This window comes from Phodopus roborovskii, unplaced genomic scaffold, assembly GCF_943737965.1.
Source record: "Phodopus roborovskii unplaced genomic scaffold, PHOROB, whole genome shotgun sequence".
Taxonomy (NCBI): domain Eukaryota; kingdom Metazoa; phylum Chordata; class Mammalia; order Rodentia; family Cricetidae; genus Phodopus; species Phodopus roborovskii.
Genome location: NW_026126618.1, coordinates 889,594 through 905,158, shown reverse-complemented (window position 1 = coordinate 905,158; position 15,565 = coordinate 889,594). Strand labels below are relative to the sequence as shown.

The 15,565-nt window shown below is 45.5% G+C and overlaps 1 protein-coding gene across 1 annotated transcript in view; it reads left to right on the top strand.

Moving 5' to 3' along the window:
• Utp20 (UTP20 small subunit processome component) overlaps positions 1-15,565 on the top strand; it is a 72,642-nt gene that overhangs the window by 53,653 nt on the left and 3,424 nt on the right. Inside the window, exons 44-58 of the mRNA XM_051206343.1 lie at positions 130-228; positions 1,155-1,322; positions 2,990-3,156; positions 4,070-4,211; positions 4,904-5,020; positions 7,581-7,751; positions 7,866-7,997; positions 8,715-8,825; positions 10,603-10,682; positions 11,069-11,138; positions 11,237-11,419; positions 12,001-12,132; positions 12,668-12,800; positions 13,741-13,928; positions 14,476-14,547. Coding sequence (XP_051062300.1) covers positions 130-228; positions 1,155-1,322; positions 2,990-3,156; positions 4,070-4,211; positions 4,904-5,020; positions 7,581-7,751; positions 7,866-7,997; positions 8,715-8,825; positions 10,603-10,682; positions 11,069-11,138; positions 11,237-11,419; positions 12,001-12,132; positions 12,668-12,800; positions 13,741-13,928; positions 14,476-14,547 — 1,965 coding nt within the window. The remainder of the gene's footprint in view (positions 1-129; positions 229-1,154; positions 1,323-2,989; positions 3,157-4,069; positions 4,212-4,903; positions 5,021-7,580; positions 7,752-7,865; positions 7,998-8,714; positions 8,826-10,602; positions 10,683-11,068; positions 11,139-11,236; positions 11,420-12,000; positions 12,133-12,667; positions 12,801-13,740; positions 13,929-14,475; positions 14,548-15,565) is intronic.

Genomic DNA, 15,565 nt, shown 5'->3' with positions numbered 1-15,565 from the left:
TCCTTCTGTCAAAGGGCCTTGAATGGTGACATGTGGTGGCATGTCCCGACACAGGTTCTTGAGTTATGGACAGCACCCTCACGTGAGGGTCTCTTAGCCATCTGCATTCTGACTGTGTATCTCGCGTAGGTTCACGTGCTCACTTTCACTGTTTACACATTGCTGCAAGGCCTCACCAACAAGCTGCAAGTTGGGGATTTAGACCCGTGTCTACAAATAATGACTGAGGTAAGATTCACAGAATGCAATTCCGCATTGCAACAGTTCACAAATAAGAAATAAAAATAGACTATAAAAATGAAAATAGAATGTAATGTTTCACTGAGTGATGGTGACTATTTAGTAAGTAGAAGATCCTGCCTAGGTTTAAATCTCGGCACACATGCATGAGAGCGCTCACATGTGTAAATTTACAGAGAATGTACTTTTTTTTTTTTTCTCGAGACAGAGTTTCTCTGAAGCTTTTGGAGCCTGTCCTGGAACTTTTTCTGTAGACCAGGCTGGCCTCAAACTCACAGAGATCCATCTGCCTCTGTCTCTGCTGGGATTAAAGGCATGTGCCACCACTGCCTTGCAAATTTACTGTCTTCATATTTTAGATTAGCAGAAGTTGAAAAAGCTGTGACTTAATTAGAAAACCTACAACTTCATTGCAATGGACACCCTGTTGCTAGTGTCTCTTAAGTTGGGTTAACCTTTCTTTTTTAAAGGAGAGTTGGCATTGCATGTCAACAGCTTTTGAAATGAACAAAAATTTCCAATTATTAGTCCAGTTAAAGGAGTAATCAGAGATATGTCATGGATTAATTAAAAAAAAAAAGCTAAAAGCATGTTCAATCAACTTTATAATAATAAACAGGAATACTTTTAATGTTAAATAATTTAAATGATTTGGGAGGTAGGATTTCAATAATTAAGTTGCAAATGTGGGATTTTATTGGCCTCAGCATGTTGCTCTGAGTTGTTTTTTGTGTTCTGAGCTGGTTTCTAAAGCGCATTGAAAATGTGTGAGAGCTAACAGTAGCCCCTCTTATCTCCTTGCAGTCCAGTCTAACTTGGCTTGGGTCCTATGGTGAACTGTCACAGCCTTCTTGTTAGAGTGTGCTGAGTGCTCATCTCTCACCCCTGCCTTTTGTCCTTTCTTCCTTTCAAAGATTTTTAACCATGAATTGTTTGGTGCCCTGGCTGAAGAAAAGGAAGTAAAGCAGATTCTGTCCAAAGTCATGGAGGCTCGAAGGAGCAAGAGTTACGATTCTTACGAAATCCTGGGCAAGTTTGTCAGCAAAGACCAGGTTACAAAACTTATTCTTCCATTAAAAGAGGTAAGAGCTTGAGTGTGATTTTACAGATAGTCAGCCCAGAGCTCAGGCTGTGACTCCCGACTCCGCCCGTCCTCCTCCAGGCACTCAGTTTGGCTCTCCTGCTAACTGTGTCCTGTTTGGCTGTTGGCCCATCAGCTTGTTTACTAAACCAATCATAGTGACACATTTTCACACAGTGTACAGAAGGGCTATTCCACAGCAGGATCTGAGGTCACCGGGAACATACAAGCATGCATGCAGGAACAACACTCACACACATAAAATAAAAAACAAAAGTGTTCAGGCTTAGGAAGGAAAATGGCAACAGAAAGGCAGTTATTTAGTCCTAGACCACTCTGATCCACAGCTCACATGCTTTCCACTGTTTGTCTTTGCCCGTGGAGAATAGGAACTCTGATTTACCCGATTTCCTACTATTGTCCATGCCCATTTAAGTGATAACCACTCAATAGTGTTAATGATTCACTTTATTACAGCTATGTGTGCTGTGTGGAGTGACTGGCTCCTCTCTTGTCCAGAAGTCTTGGTGGTGGGCAACCCAGTCTCGGGAGTACACTTGGTTTTCTCTGATGCTGTTTTCAGATGGAGAGGGTCTCTCTCATGCAGTGAAGTGCTGGCTGTTTTGCTGAGGGTGACAATGATCCCAAGTTCCCTCCCATTAAGTTCCTTTGCATTTGTCCTAATGCCCGGCCTTCACAGCCCTTAATATACATGGTTTCTTTTACTAAAGCAACTATGCGTTTTATTGGTGTGTGTGTGTGTGTGTGTGTGTGTGTGTGTGTGTGTGTGTGTGTGTGTGTGTGTGTGCAGTGCACTTGGCAGATGATAACTACCTACAGCTCTGCCCTGAACCTCACCAATATAAAAGGAGGTAACAGGAATGAAAGGAATCCAGAAGCAAAGAAACTGCTTACTGTAATTCTCTCTATAGTTAAGGCTGTTGGATAAGCACAGCTTTTCCCTCAAAGGGAGTATGAGATTGTTATGCTCTGTATTCTGAAGCCAAACGTGAGTGGCCATGAATTCATGTTACCCCAAATACCATGTTTCAGCGTGGTAACAGATTAATGAAGACACAAAGTAATAACTCAAGATGTTTTAAGAATACATCGTGGAATGGGCCAGGTGTCACCTAAATGCACTCAGGAGGTAGAGGCAGGTGGATCTCTGAGATCAAGGGCAGCCTGATCCACAAAGTGAGTTCCAGGACCACCAGGGCTACAGAGAAACCCCATCCTAAAAAACAATAAATAAACAAACAACTGAAGTGTACTGTGTTATGACAAAGCAGAGTGTCTGAGTAGTCCCGTGTTGTCTTTGCTGGAGGTCTGTCCTTTGTTCCCCAAAGGGTTTACTAGATAGCCACAAACATGTTGGTTCAAACATGGGTGCACAGTAAATGGCTATTTGTGTGCTAGAGATAGTCTGAGATTATTTGTTTCTGGGCCTGCAACATCCTAGCTTTCCACACCACTGGGGACCTAATTATTCAGTCAGCCTTGTATCGTTATCTTTGGAAACGTCAGTCCACAGGGTTAGGACTATTATCGTGTACGTTCTATTTATTTGAAGATGCCGTACACAGTAGGAAGCAGATATGTGGAGGAGCAATACAGCGTGAAAGCCTGGCTGTGTTCATCGGCATGCCATTCTGTTTGCTCGTTTAGATCCTACAGAACACCACGAGTTTAAAACTGGCCCGGAAAGTTCATGAAACCCTGCGCCGAATTATAGCAGGATTAATCGTGAATCCGGATATGGCAGCAGAATCTCTTCTTCTGCTCAGCTATGGTTTGGTTAGTGAAAATCTGCCACTGCTAACAGAAAAGGAAAAGTAAGTTATGTGGGAACCCTTAAGATAAACCATCTGTCCTGTGCTTCTTTCCAGTGAGCCAGCCCTTCAGTCATGTCCTTAAATGTGTTCATTTAATAACCTGGTGTGATGTGAAACAAAGACCAAGCTGAGTACATCAGCACACGCCTGTCATCCCAGTCCTTGGGAGACAGAGGCCGGAGAATTGAGAGTTCAATGGCAGCCTGGGCTACATAGCAGTTTGTGCTATTTGGACTGAGAACCTTCTGAGTGATAATTTCAACATAAGATTGTTTTTTGTCACGTGTAGTGGTGTACATCTTTAACCCCAGCACTCTGGAAGCAGAGGCAGGGTATCTGTGTGAATTCCAGGCCAGCCTGGGCTACACATACAATGAGTTCCAAACAGCCAAGGCTACACACACCCTGTCTCAGAAAATAGAAAATAAAATTAAAAAATTTTGAAAGATTGTTTTTCTCATTAAGAGGTGGCTTGAAAGACAGCAGTCAATTATTTTCATAACATTCTCTGTTGCCATTTTAATTTTAAACATTTACTGAATGAAAGGCTGGATTTGAAATATATTCCTGTTGTTCTGATAAAAACAGATGTATAACCTAAGTGATCTGAAAATATCTCATGCACTTTCTTTGGATTTTGCTCTGTGATCTAAAAGAAGATCCTGGCATTTAGTTTCAGATTGCAAACCCAAGCATCCTCTTGCTGTCCATCTTCATTTAAATCCGTTCCTTAGCCTGACCTCTGTTGCTAGGGATTGCTGTGACTCTGGTCAGCCCTCCGTCTGCAGGGAGGGAGGAGACAGCTAGAGCAGCCGGGCCCGTCAGTGCCGCTCAGGTCTCCACGAGGCCACTGCAGTACTTCTCTGAAGGAGGTGACGGTGCTTTTCTCTTTCCCCTTGTGATTGATTGACAGGAAGCCAGCAGCCCCTGCACCTGATGCACGACTGCCACCCCAGAGCTGCCTTCTGCTCCCCCCAGTTCCAGTTCGAGGTGGGCCAAAGGCTGTTGTGAGCAAGAAAACCAACATGCACATATTCATCGAGTCCGGGCTTCGGGTAAGACTTTCTTTACGCCTTACATCCTGTTTAATCATCTACAGAATCCAGGTGCCACTCACCTCTGGAAATGCCGCACCGTGAATTAATATAGAAACGGTGAAGGGTCTGTTTGTTAAGTTCCTGTGTGTCCCTACCAATACTTCCAATACTCCCAGAGCAGGCTAGCCTGGGACTTTGTAGCAGTCTACCTGCCTCTGTCTCCTAAGTGCTGGCCTAACAGAATCACTGTATCCGCCACAAGGTAAAGAGATTTTTAAAAATCTGATCATTTTAGTTCCTGTGGCTCACATTTTTCCTGGTCCTTTTGGGCTGCTGGCTCCAGGCTCCTACTGTACCATCCCAACATATATTCAGTGAACCTAGCTTCCCTTCAGTTTGTGAAGTCACCTCACTTGCTTTGAGTCTGTTCCTCGCTAAGAGCCCCCAGGACAAGGTCCAGGTCTGTCCTGGTCATGGCTGCACCCTGTACACTGAGCCAGTGCCTGGAATCCCAGCAGATGCGGATGGTCATTGGTGAATAAATAGCATCTCAGCTGCAGCTGAGTTTCCATGCACATGACTTTCTGACACTCACTTCTTAGATTTCTTCATTGTCTTAAATGTCATATTTGTCTCTGCAAGTCACTTCTTTGCCTAAGTCACCTGGTTCTGTGGGGAAATGGGTAAAATGTCATCTTCAAACCTTTTAGCTGCTGCATCTGAGTCTAAAGACTTCCAAGATCAAGTCTTCTAGTGAGCATGTGCTGGAAATGCTGGACCCTTTTGTGTCACTCCTCATAAACTGCCTGGATGCCAGGGATGTGAAGGTGAGTGAGTACTGGCCAGTGGTGGATTATCTTCCTTCACAAGGGCTGCACTGCGTGGCATTCTGAAACCCAGCTCAGGAACTCTCAGTTCTAGAGATGCCCAAATGTATAAAGGGATTTTGGCACAACAATTACTGTCTGCTTCACTGAAAATAACTGCTGGGGGCTAGGAAGAAGGCTCGGTTAGAAAGGCTCATGGTGGGGCTAGAGAGATGGCTCAGCTAGGCTCACAAGCAAAAGTATAAGAAAAGCTCATGGTGAGTGAGTGTGAGATCGGGGCCCAACATGCACATGAAAGATACACACACACACCATTTGTCTGGGTAGCCCTCCACATCTTTGAAAGGCCTTCTAGGTAGGTTATCGCATTTGACTCTCAAGCACCTTCAGTCGCGTCCCCAGGCCACGAGTCTTCATCTGCATCATGGTCACCATTGTCGTTATCTTAATGACTTCATTCCTGACCCTCCAGATTGCTGAGGCAGATGTTTTCTCTTTTATATTTATCTTATTTTTATTTATATGTCTGCATATGTGCATCTGAATAGTCAAGGAAGCCAGCAGAGGACATTGGCTCCTCTGAAACAGCAGAGTTACTTACAGGCAGTTGTCAGCTGTTGGATTTGGGTTTAGGAACCAAACTTGGGTCCTCTGAAGAGCGGCAAACTGTATCTCCAGGCCCCAGATTTTTCTTTTAATGAGCCTGTCTTTATGCACACTAGACAGGTGCTGTGCCACTGAGCTGTGTTCCCAGCCCAAGGCAGATTTTAATGAGGCAGCTAGGACTGGGTTAGTCATGATGTGGGTGATGAACATCTCCAGAGTCACACAGGCCATCACTTAAAAAACTCAGATTTAAGCCCAGGACTCTTAGTTGACCAGGCTCTTTTTTAGTTTTTGGAGACAGGGTTTCTCTATAGCTTTGGAGCTTGTCCTGGAATTCTCTTTGTAGACCAGGTTGGCCTGAAACTCACAGAGATCTGCCTGCCTCTGCCTCCTGAGTGCTGAGATTTAAGGTGAGTGCTACCAGCAACCAGGCTTTCTCTTCCAGTCCAGCTCAGTGAGAGTTCCATTGTGCAAGAGGGAGTGTGTCAGGTATCAGAGATAGCTGGCCTTGGAAATTGAGGGACTCTGTCTGTAATCATGGAGTACCAGCACATTCTCTATACTTGTTTGTAATTATATTAAATGGTACTTGTTCTTAGGCCAGATTGAGCCAGTTGTCTCTTTGAAACCCAGAAGTTATATATGTATTTATTTTTGGGTTCTTGAAAGACTCTTAAGTGTCTGGCCTTAAACTCAAGATCTCCCTGCCTCGGCCTCCCAAGTGCTGGGACCAAAGGCTCCCACCCCTATCGCTTTGTAGTATAATGCCCAGGAATGTACTGGGAATGTAGCTCAGTGGCGCAGTATTTACCTAGCGTTTGAAGAGACCTAGATTTGATCCTAGGAGTGTTTATTGTGTCAGCTTAGCGGCTGCACATGAATCATTTTAATCACTGTCTGAGGCTCCAAGCCCCTGCAGTCACAGCCCCACTGACAGGCCACAGCCTGGAGGGCCTTCAGCCCCAGATCTGCTATGGTCGTCTTTGTTCTCTTTACCAACATGGACTCGGAAGTCAGATGTGGGGGTGAAAACCGCAAGGTCACAGAAGCCAGCTGACCTCGCTTCTGCTGGACTTTCCTTCCTGAGTTTCTTCTCTGTCCAAATTGCTGGTGTCTCTCTTGCCAATTCTGGTCAGCCGGTTTTTGCTAGCTCCACCCCCTGATTTAACAGTCTGTGTGTGTCACAGTGTGAGATCAAATCACATCATATCACTTCCAAAAAGGTAGATTCCCACCCAGTAGAGTGCTCTGCATATAGAAAACAAACTTTGTAAAGATGGGTTACATTGAATGTCATTCTAGAAAATAGTCATTTTAAATTAAATTTTAAGAAAAAAGTCCTGAAATTGACTGGTCTATCCAAATCCTCAAGAAGTTGATAAGTAAGCACCATTTTTTTTTTTTTTTTTTTTTTTTTTTTTTAAACTTGTGAACTGCTTTCAGTTGCCCTGATAGGAATTCATGTGAATTCATGTCTTCTACAGCAAGAAGTGAGTGACTTGGGGCTGGAGAGATAGCTCAGGAGTTAAGAGCACTGCTCTTGCAGAAGACATGGGACCATCCCTGCGCCCATGTGGGTCATGGCCAGCTATAACTGTAGCTCCAGAGGGTCTAACGCTCTTCACTACATATAACATACATAAATCTTAAAAAAAAAAAAATGTTTTAGCCAGGCATTGGTGGCACATGCCTTTAATCCCAGCACTCAGGAGGCAGAGGCAGACGGATCTCTGTGAGTTTGAGGCCAGCCTGGTCTACAGAGCTGGTTCCAGGACAGGCTCCAAAGCTGTACAGAGAAGCCCTGTCTTGAAAAACAAAATAAAAAATTTTTTAAAGAAATGAGAAACTTAGATTTCGTGGATAGTTCTCCCATAGTAGGCTCAAAACGGTCTGTTAATTATTCATCTCTCCTTGCCCGTGTCCTGAGTCCTAGTTGTACGTTCTGTTTTCTCAGGTGATCACAGGCGCTTTGCAGTGCCTGATCTGGGTCTTGCGGTTCCCTCTACCTTCCATAGAAACCAGAGCAGGACAGCTGGCAAAGCACCTTTTCCTCTTGCTGAAGAACTATGCGAGACTGGGGGCTGCCCGGGGCCAGAACTTCCACCTGGTAGTGAATTGTTTCAAGGTGAGAGAGCCAGGCCAGGGTCACAGCACATCTCTCGGTCAGATTTGTTTCCTGGTTGCTGTTGGGGCCTCACTTTGGGGTGGCTGCTGCTGACTGCACTGTTCTGACTCACAGTGTGTGACCATCGTTGTCAAGAAAGTCAAGTCCTACCAGATAACCGAGAAACAACTTCAGGTTCTCCTGGCGTATGCTGAAGAAGACATTTACGATACGACAAGACAAGCCACTGCATTTGGTCTTCTCAAGGTATGATGTTGCCAGATGTTGGTGTTGGTCATTTATGTACACACATCGGATCCTTAGACTAATATGGAGCATACTACTTGAACTTCTGGAATTAAATGATTGATAAAGGTTATTATGATTGTGATAGTCAGATGCAAGCTAGTGAAGTATTTTTTTTTAAAAGAATTATTTGTTTATGTATATGGCTATTTTGTCTGCATGTGTGTCTACACACCAGAAGAGAGCATTGGATCCCATAGTCATAGGCAGTTGTGAATCACCGTGTGGGTGCAGGGAATTAAACTCAAGACTTGGAAAAGCAGTCAGTGCTCTTAACCTCTGAGCCATGACTCCAGCCCCTATTTAGTACTGAAACATGAAGCCTGTAGTGATATTCTCAGAGGGGCTGGGGATGTCTCAATGATAAAACACCTAGGGTGGGGAGGGTCCTAGGTTCAGTCCCAGCATTGTGTGCATGCATGCATACATACGTGCACACATGTACATACATACTCACCCAAGCCTGGGGAGCTCTGGACAGATTCGGGTGCTCTCGTTTATCATTGTGGAGGATCTTTTTATTGTTGTTCTTAATTTGATGAACTGCTACATAATTTAAAGTTTTCCGTTTTAATCGTTTTCATTGTGTTTGAAAACTGCCTTTGACTGCTTTAACATCATGCCTACTTATGTCCATCTGTGGATGAAATTTGTATGCCTTTTCCCTTTATATTTTAGGCTATCTTATCAAGAAAATTATTGGTCCCAGAAATTGATGATATCATGCGGAAAGTATCCAAGTTGGCAATTTCTGCACAGAATGAGCCTGCCCGGGTGCAGTGCAGACAGGTGCGTAGAGAGCTCTTACTGCTGTAGTAAAGGTTGGGTCACACCTGCCAGCTTTGACTTTTAGTGTTAAAGAGGCCAGGCCCCCCTCTGGCTGGATTCTGAAGACTGCCTTGTGTGATGTCGTTGCTGTGTTTGAGACTCGAGCTTCTAGAGCGGAGTGTTGGGAAGGCCTTCTGAGGGCCGCCCTGTAAACCGAAATCTGAAGAAAAGTAAGGCCTTGCCTCTAGGTGAAGGAGCAGAAGATGCATGCCCTCAGAAAGCACCCTTTGGGGTGAGCAGGGGCTGAGCTTGCTTCAGAGTGAAGGTCGGGTGGCTGGACCTGTGTCTGCTTAGAGATGGAGAGCTTAGAGGCTGCTGACAGCTCAGTGGCTAAAAGTGCAGGCTGCCAAGCCCGATGGCCTGTGTTCAGTCACCAGAGCCCACATGGTGAGAAGAGAACCAGCTCCTGCCAGTTACTCTCTGACCTCCATACACATTCTGTCTCACACACACACACACACACACACACACAATAAATGAATGTAATTTTTAGTGCAGAGCTTTTTTCCAAGAATAGTAAGTCATTATAATCCTTAGGCAGAGGAGTGGCGTGACTAAATTTGCTTATACATCTTAGGAGCACCACATACCATTCCCAAGAGTGGACATCAAAGTTGCAGTTTTGCACAGGGGTGGTTTAGGCTGCAGAGACCGTGGTGGAAGAGGAAGCAGACCCCGGGAAACAGAAAGTTGCTTGACCACAGAATGGAGGGCCGGGCCGGCTGCTGTTCAGTGCTGAGTAGAATAAATAGTGCGCCGTGTACAGCCCACTTTGGAATTACTATGTACAAAGATCTCATTTCTTGGTTTAGAGGAACTGACTCCCTCTCATACGTGATTTCTGGTCTTCAGCTTGACCTGTGACCTGTCCTCATTTGCTGCGATAGGAGTATGTAATAATTCCAAACCGGGCTGTACACGGCACGTTATTACTCAACCCCACATTCTACACAACCTACAAAGTGTCTAGACATAGGCGTCTAGAAAAAAGCAGGCTCTGAAAGTTTAAGGGTATGCCTTCCTCTCGCCGTGTATTTAACTAAGGCTTAGTACTAGTGGTTTGAAAATGAAGCCTCGCAGGCTAGAAGGCTCAGGGAGTAAAAACACTTGCTGCCAACCCTGACGAGCTGGGTTTGATTCCTGGGACCCACGTGATGGAAGGGAAGCACTCCTGCAAGTTAACCTCCTACCTCCATGCATATGCAAACACACATACACATACTAAATAGACTGTCAAAGATGTAAAGTCTGGACCAGTGAGCTACTTAATCTTTCTGTGCCATCACTTTGTTTTATCACCTACTTACTGCCCGAGGAAATAAAAAGAGCCAAGCAAGGGTTAACGGTGCTGGACATATGGTGGTATTCAGCAAGTGGGGTAGTTTCACTGCTGGTGTTAATTTACTCTATGCAAGGGAAGTTAGAAGGTTGAACCAGCAGGGTCACCATGCCACCTGGATATGCAGGCTTAGGTTTGGAGCTTTAGTCACGTGGTGGCAGGCAGGACCTACTTTGTGGACGGGTCAACCTGGAGTTGGTTGGGAAGTGTGACTTCTTCCTCTGGGTAAGGTTCATCCTCCTGTGAGTCCCAGGAAGCACCTTAGCAGGAGAAATCCTGGAGACATGGCTCGCTGGTAGTGTTTGCCTCAGTCTGCCGCCTCATAAGGAACAAGGGGAGGGGAAGGCTTTCCTCCTGGACAGACGGGACCCAGATAGTCAGCTGTGTGTCTCTTCTTAGGTTTTTCTGAAATACATCCTTGACTATCCGCTTGGTGAGAAATTGAGACCCAACTTGGAATTCATGCTGGCTCAACTAAAGTAAGTGCAGCCAGAAACTGCAGTGGCTGGGGGGGGGGGGGGGGGGGCGGCTCCTTCCCTTAGTGTGGTGGCTGTCATGGAAGGACAGCCTGAGTGCACTGGCGGTTCCTGTTGGGTGGTGTGCTGCTGCTCTTGGCTTCCTGACAGGAAGCCTTGCCCTCCCTCCGTGGGCTCAGGAGCACACCCTCTGTGGGTGTGCTCAGGAGAGTGTCAGAGATCAACATAATGAGATCTAAAGCGCATGGCAGGCAGCCTGCTGGGCCATGCGATGATCGGCATTAGGGGAGTGCAGTAGGCCCCAACTTTTACGAAATAAGTTGGCAAATGGATATTTTAATTTAAAACTAATCACAAGATACTGAGTCTACCTAATGTTCTTGCCCTAGTTATGAACATGAGACTGGGAGAGAGTCTACCTTGGAAATGATCGCCTATCTCTTTGACACCTTCCCTCAGGTACTGTTTACCCATGGGCCCCGGGAAGCCTGAGTCTATGTCGTTAGCGTCCATTGCAGTTCCATTCCAGGTGTTCTCACCGGTGCCTATTCCCATAGGGACTGCTCCATGACACCTGTGGGATGTTCTTCATCCCCCTTTGCCTGATGATGGTCAACGATGACTCCGCCATGTGCAAAAAGATGGCATCCATGGCGATCAAATCCTTACTCAGCAAGGTCAGCCTTGAGAAGAGGGACTGGCTGTTTGGTCTGGTCACCTCCTGGTTTGGAGCAAAAAAGGTTGGTGTTGCTTTTGGTCATAGTTCAGTGACATGTCTTAGCTCTGGTACGTAGTTTACGTCAGAATATTTGCTAGATAAACCGTAGAGATGGCACATCCCAGTCATACATTTACATATGTGACTGTGTGAAAAGTATGCTCCTACAATCTCACAGAGCAGACGCTACAGAAGGTGACAGAAAAACCAGCTGTGTGCAGATGTTTCCCACTGCATGAATGTCCCACGCTGTTTCTTCCGCTTTCCCAAGTGTAGTCTGCATTACTCTCCCCGCTTAATACTGTCACCTCACCGCCACCGCTGGCCCATCTTTTATTGAGTCCAGCTATGATTTCATTTATTTTCTTCTCCTTTTTGAAAATTATAGTTTCATCCATGCTGAGTGTGGTTAGCCCTCCACCCCTTCCCCGCCCCCACAGTTCCCCCTTCACGTTTATGGGTCCTGCCATCCACACACACTCACTCCCGGATAAATACACCTAGGTAGAGCTCGGCCCTGCACAGCAGGAGGAGCACGCGCTGTCTATCTTATGTCTCTGGTCTTCTGTAACTCTGTGTCATGCTGTGGTTTGTCCTGCATAGCGATTAAACAGGCAGCTAGCTGCGCTGACCTGTGGCCTGTTCGTGGAAAGTGAAGGAGTTGATTTTGAGAGAAGGCTTGGGACACTTCTGCCTGTGATTGAAAAAGAGATTGATCCTGAAAACTTTAAAGATGTGAGTAATTTGCTGGGCACTAAGCCTTGGGAAATGTGTATGAAAGCACTTCTTGAGTCAAGTTGGTATAGCTGCGACTGTATTTAAAATGCAGTTTTCATTCATAAAAACAAGAATTCGGTGCAGCTGGGACTTTTTCAAATGGGGCCAAGGGGTTAAGTGTGTATTTCAGTGATAGAGAGTTAATCCAGCATGCCCAAGCCCCCAGCACCACTAAAACAACCAAAGGCAGCCTGCTGTGGAGATGCACAGTAGGATGCTGCCTCTAAAAGTAAGTTATCTTCCATGGTGTGTGACGATCAGAGGCGCTCAGCTAGTTCTTACCCCACAAGGTACAGTTGGCAGTATCCAGAAGCATGTTTGCTTATCACAACTACAGGGTGGACTTGCACTGGCATCTGATAAGGAGGCTTGGTGGGATGGTAATAATCACTGTTGCTGTGGTTGGGGAGACTGGTGAATGTGCTGGAAAGACGTGTGCGTAGGGCACTTCCAGGCCATTCCGTTAACTGGCATGCATTCCCCGTGTGTGTAGCTCGTAGAGGAGACGGAAGAAAAAGCTGCAGACCGCCTGCTGTTCGGTTTTCTCACTTTGATAAGCAAACTCGTCAAGGAGTGTAACATTATTCGCCTTACAAAGCCATCCGAGACTTTGAATAAAATCTGGAGTAAGTATCTTACTTAACTTAGTAGTTGTGTTAGAATTACTAAATTTAAATGAGAACACTAAGGATCCCATCAGCTTACTACACTAAGATGTTTCTGGGGTGTATTTCTTCGTCACTAATACATTTATTTCATCATGGAACAGAGGATATTAATTGGGGTCAAGTTTTGAAAAGGCAGATGTCAAAGAAGGTCTGCTGCTGCGTGGTGATTTGCTCCACACACATACCCGCCAGCTCTTCCTTCTTCCTCCCTCTCCTTCCTGTCTTCCCCCAGCTCTGTTAAGACGTGACTTACAGATAAGAATTATCTTTGGGGGACTTGTTGATAAGAAAGAGTAGAGGAGGGGGGGGGGGGGGGGGTGGTGGGGGGGGGTGGGGGTTTTTTTTTTTTTTGTAGTTTAGTTAGTCAGCACATGTATTTCAGGATGCTGCGTTTGAATGGCACATTACTTGGCACTTTACTTCCCGTCTGTGTGGGGTGCCCTCAGATTCCATTGCTGGAGCGTGACCTGGGGGGGGCCCCGCCCCCGCTTTTAAGAAATGTGGTTGGCCCAGGGTGTGGGGCCCCCCCCGTCTTTTCCCCCCCCATCCCCTTGGCTGTTTGCCCGTCCTTTTTTTTTTTACTGCCTTAAGAAATGTGTTGTTGACAGCATCTTACCTCCCTGGATTTGGAAAGTAACTCATGTGGCACCAGGTGTAGGGAACTTGAGGATGTCATGAATTTCTTCATCACCCTACAACTCACCAGGCAGTGTTAGTTTATAATTGTTTCCTGTCTTTCCACCTCACTTCTCCCTGGCTTCTGGAAATCGGGGGCCATTTTTCCCCTCGTTGGTCCCTCAGTCCAAGCACATAAGAGAGTCTCCATTGATGCCTACGCTGTGTTTACCTCCGGGAATCAGGGATGTGAGCCAGCTGAGAATGCATTTTGCTCTTTCAGGCCATGCACACTCTCACCTCAGGCATCCGCACAACTGGGTGTGGGTCACAGCAGCCCAGATTTTTGGATTGCTCTTTGCATCGTGCCAACCTGAAGAGCTCGTTCAAAAATGGAAAAGCAAAAAGACCAAAAAGAACTTGACAGAGCCTGTAGCCGTCAGATTCCTAACAAGTGACCTTGACCAAAAGGTACCATTTTCTTCTGGGATGTTTTGTTTTGTTTTGTTTTGTTTTGTTTTAAAGACTAAGTCACTATGTAGCCCTGAGTTGCCCAAAACCAAGCTGACTTCTCCCTCGGCATCCCAAGTCCTAGGACTTGCATTCCTCCATGACTGGCTCAGGTTGTTGTTATTGACCTGTATGCTTGTGAGGTAAAGTTTCTCTAAAACCTTGTCCTTCCCTTCTGACCTGTGTGAGATGTTTCTCTGCCTTGGGGGTGACCCATGGGTGTGAGAATGCCCACTGACGACTTGCTGCACGTGTAATCAGTAGGAGTTTGGAAGGGTTTGTGTGGTTGGTTTTGACACGAGATCTCAGGCTGACATAAAGTTGTTCTGGAACTCACTGTGTATCCCAGACTGGCCTTAAGTTCACAGGGGTCCCTGGCTCCCACTCCCTGACTCAGATAGTGCCAGCACACCCAGCTGTTCTGTGTGACTGTGGCTGTGTTTTAAACAACCAGCAGATGTGCTGTCTGCCTGCTAATGTCCATTTTTTTTTTTTTTTTTTTTCACAGATGAAGAGTATCTCTCTGGCCTCATGCCATCAGCTGCATTCAAAATTCTTAGACGAGTCCCTAGGAGAACAGGTAAGAGTGTAGTCTCCGTGTAAGAGAAGCAGTTCTACCAACAGGCTAAGAATAAATACACTTACATTTGTTATTTCCTTTCTTTTTGTGTTGTTGTTTTGGGGTTTTTGGAGGGTTGGTTGTTTTGTTGTTGTTGGGTTTGGGGGGGGGTTGTTGTTGTTGGTTTTGGTTTTGATTTTTTCCAAGACAGGGTTTTGGGGCCAAGAGATGGCCCAGTGGTTAGGAACACTCACTGCTCTTCCAAAGGTCCTGAGTTCAATTCCCAGCACCCACATGGTAGCTCACAACTGTCTGATGCTGTCTTCTGGTGTGCAAATGTAAATGTACACACAAAGTACAAACACATATACATATAATATATATATGTATATATATGTATGTATATATTATAAAAATAAAACAATCTTTATAAAAGAAAAAAAATGACAGGGTTTCTCTATGAAACAGCTCTGACTGTCCTGGAACTCGCTCTATAGACCAGACTGGCCTCAAACTCCAGAGCGCCAGGATTAAAGGTGTACACCACCACCACCTGGCTGTTACTAGCTTTCTTTCTCTTTGAATTGGCTTTAGTATTTGGTAAAATGTAAACGTCCACTCCAGTATGTGTTATACATTCATGTCTAGCTGACTCTGTGGTCAATACTGGAATAACTCCAGGCTTCATCACCATTCCCAGTAAAGATGATGGAGTACGGAGAATGTTAACCTTTCATCTTTCACCTTAGAGTACCTGTCTATTTGTGACTGCAGCTTTAAAGGGGTTGATTGATGGGCTAAGTGCACTAGTAAAACCTGGTATAAATATCCTTCCCATACCTCTGGAAGTTAAAGAGAAAGAATGTCATTCACAGTCTGACCTAAAAACGGTCTGTCCCTAAAAGCAGATACTTCATTCCATAAAAATAATTTATATACTTCCGTAGGTAAAATGGGACTGTAGTAGCTCACGCCTGTAACCCCAGCACTTGGGAGGCTGAGGTGGGTTGCTGTCAGTGTGAGGCCAGCTGGGGCTACA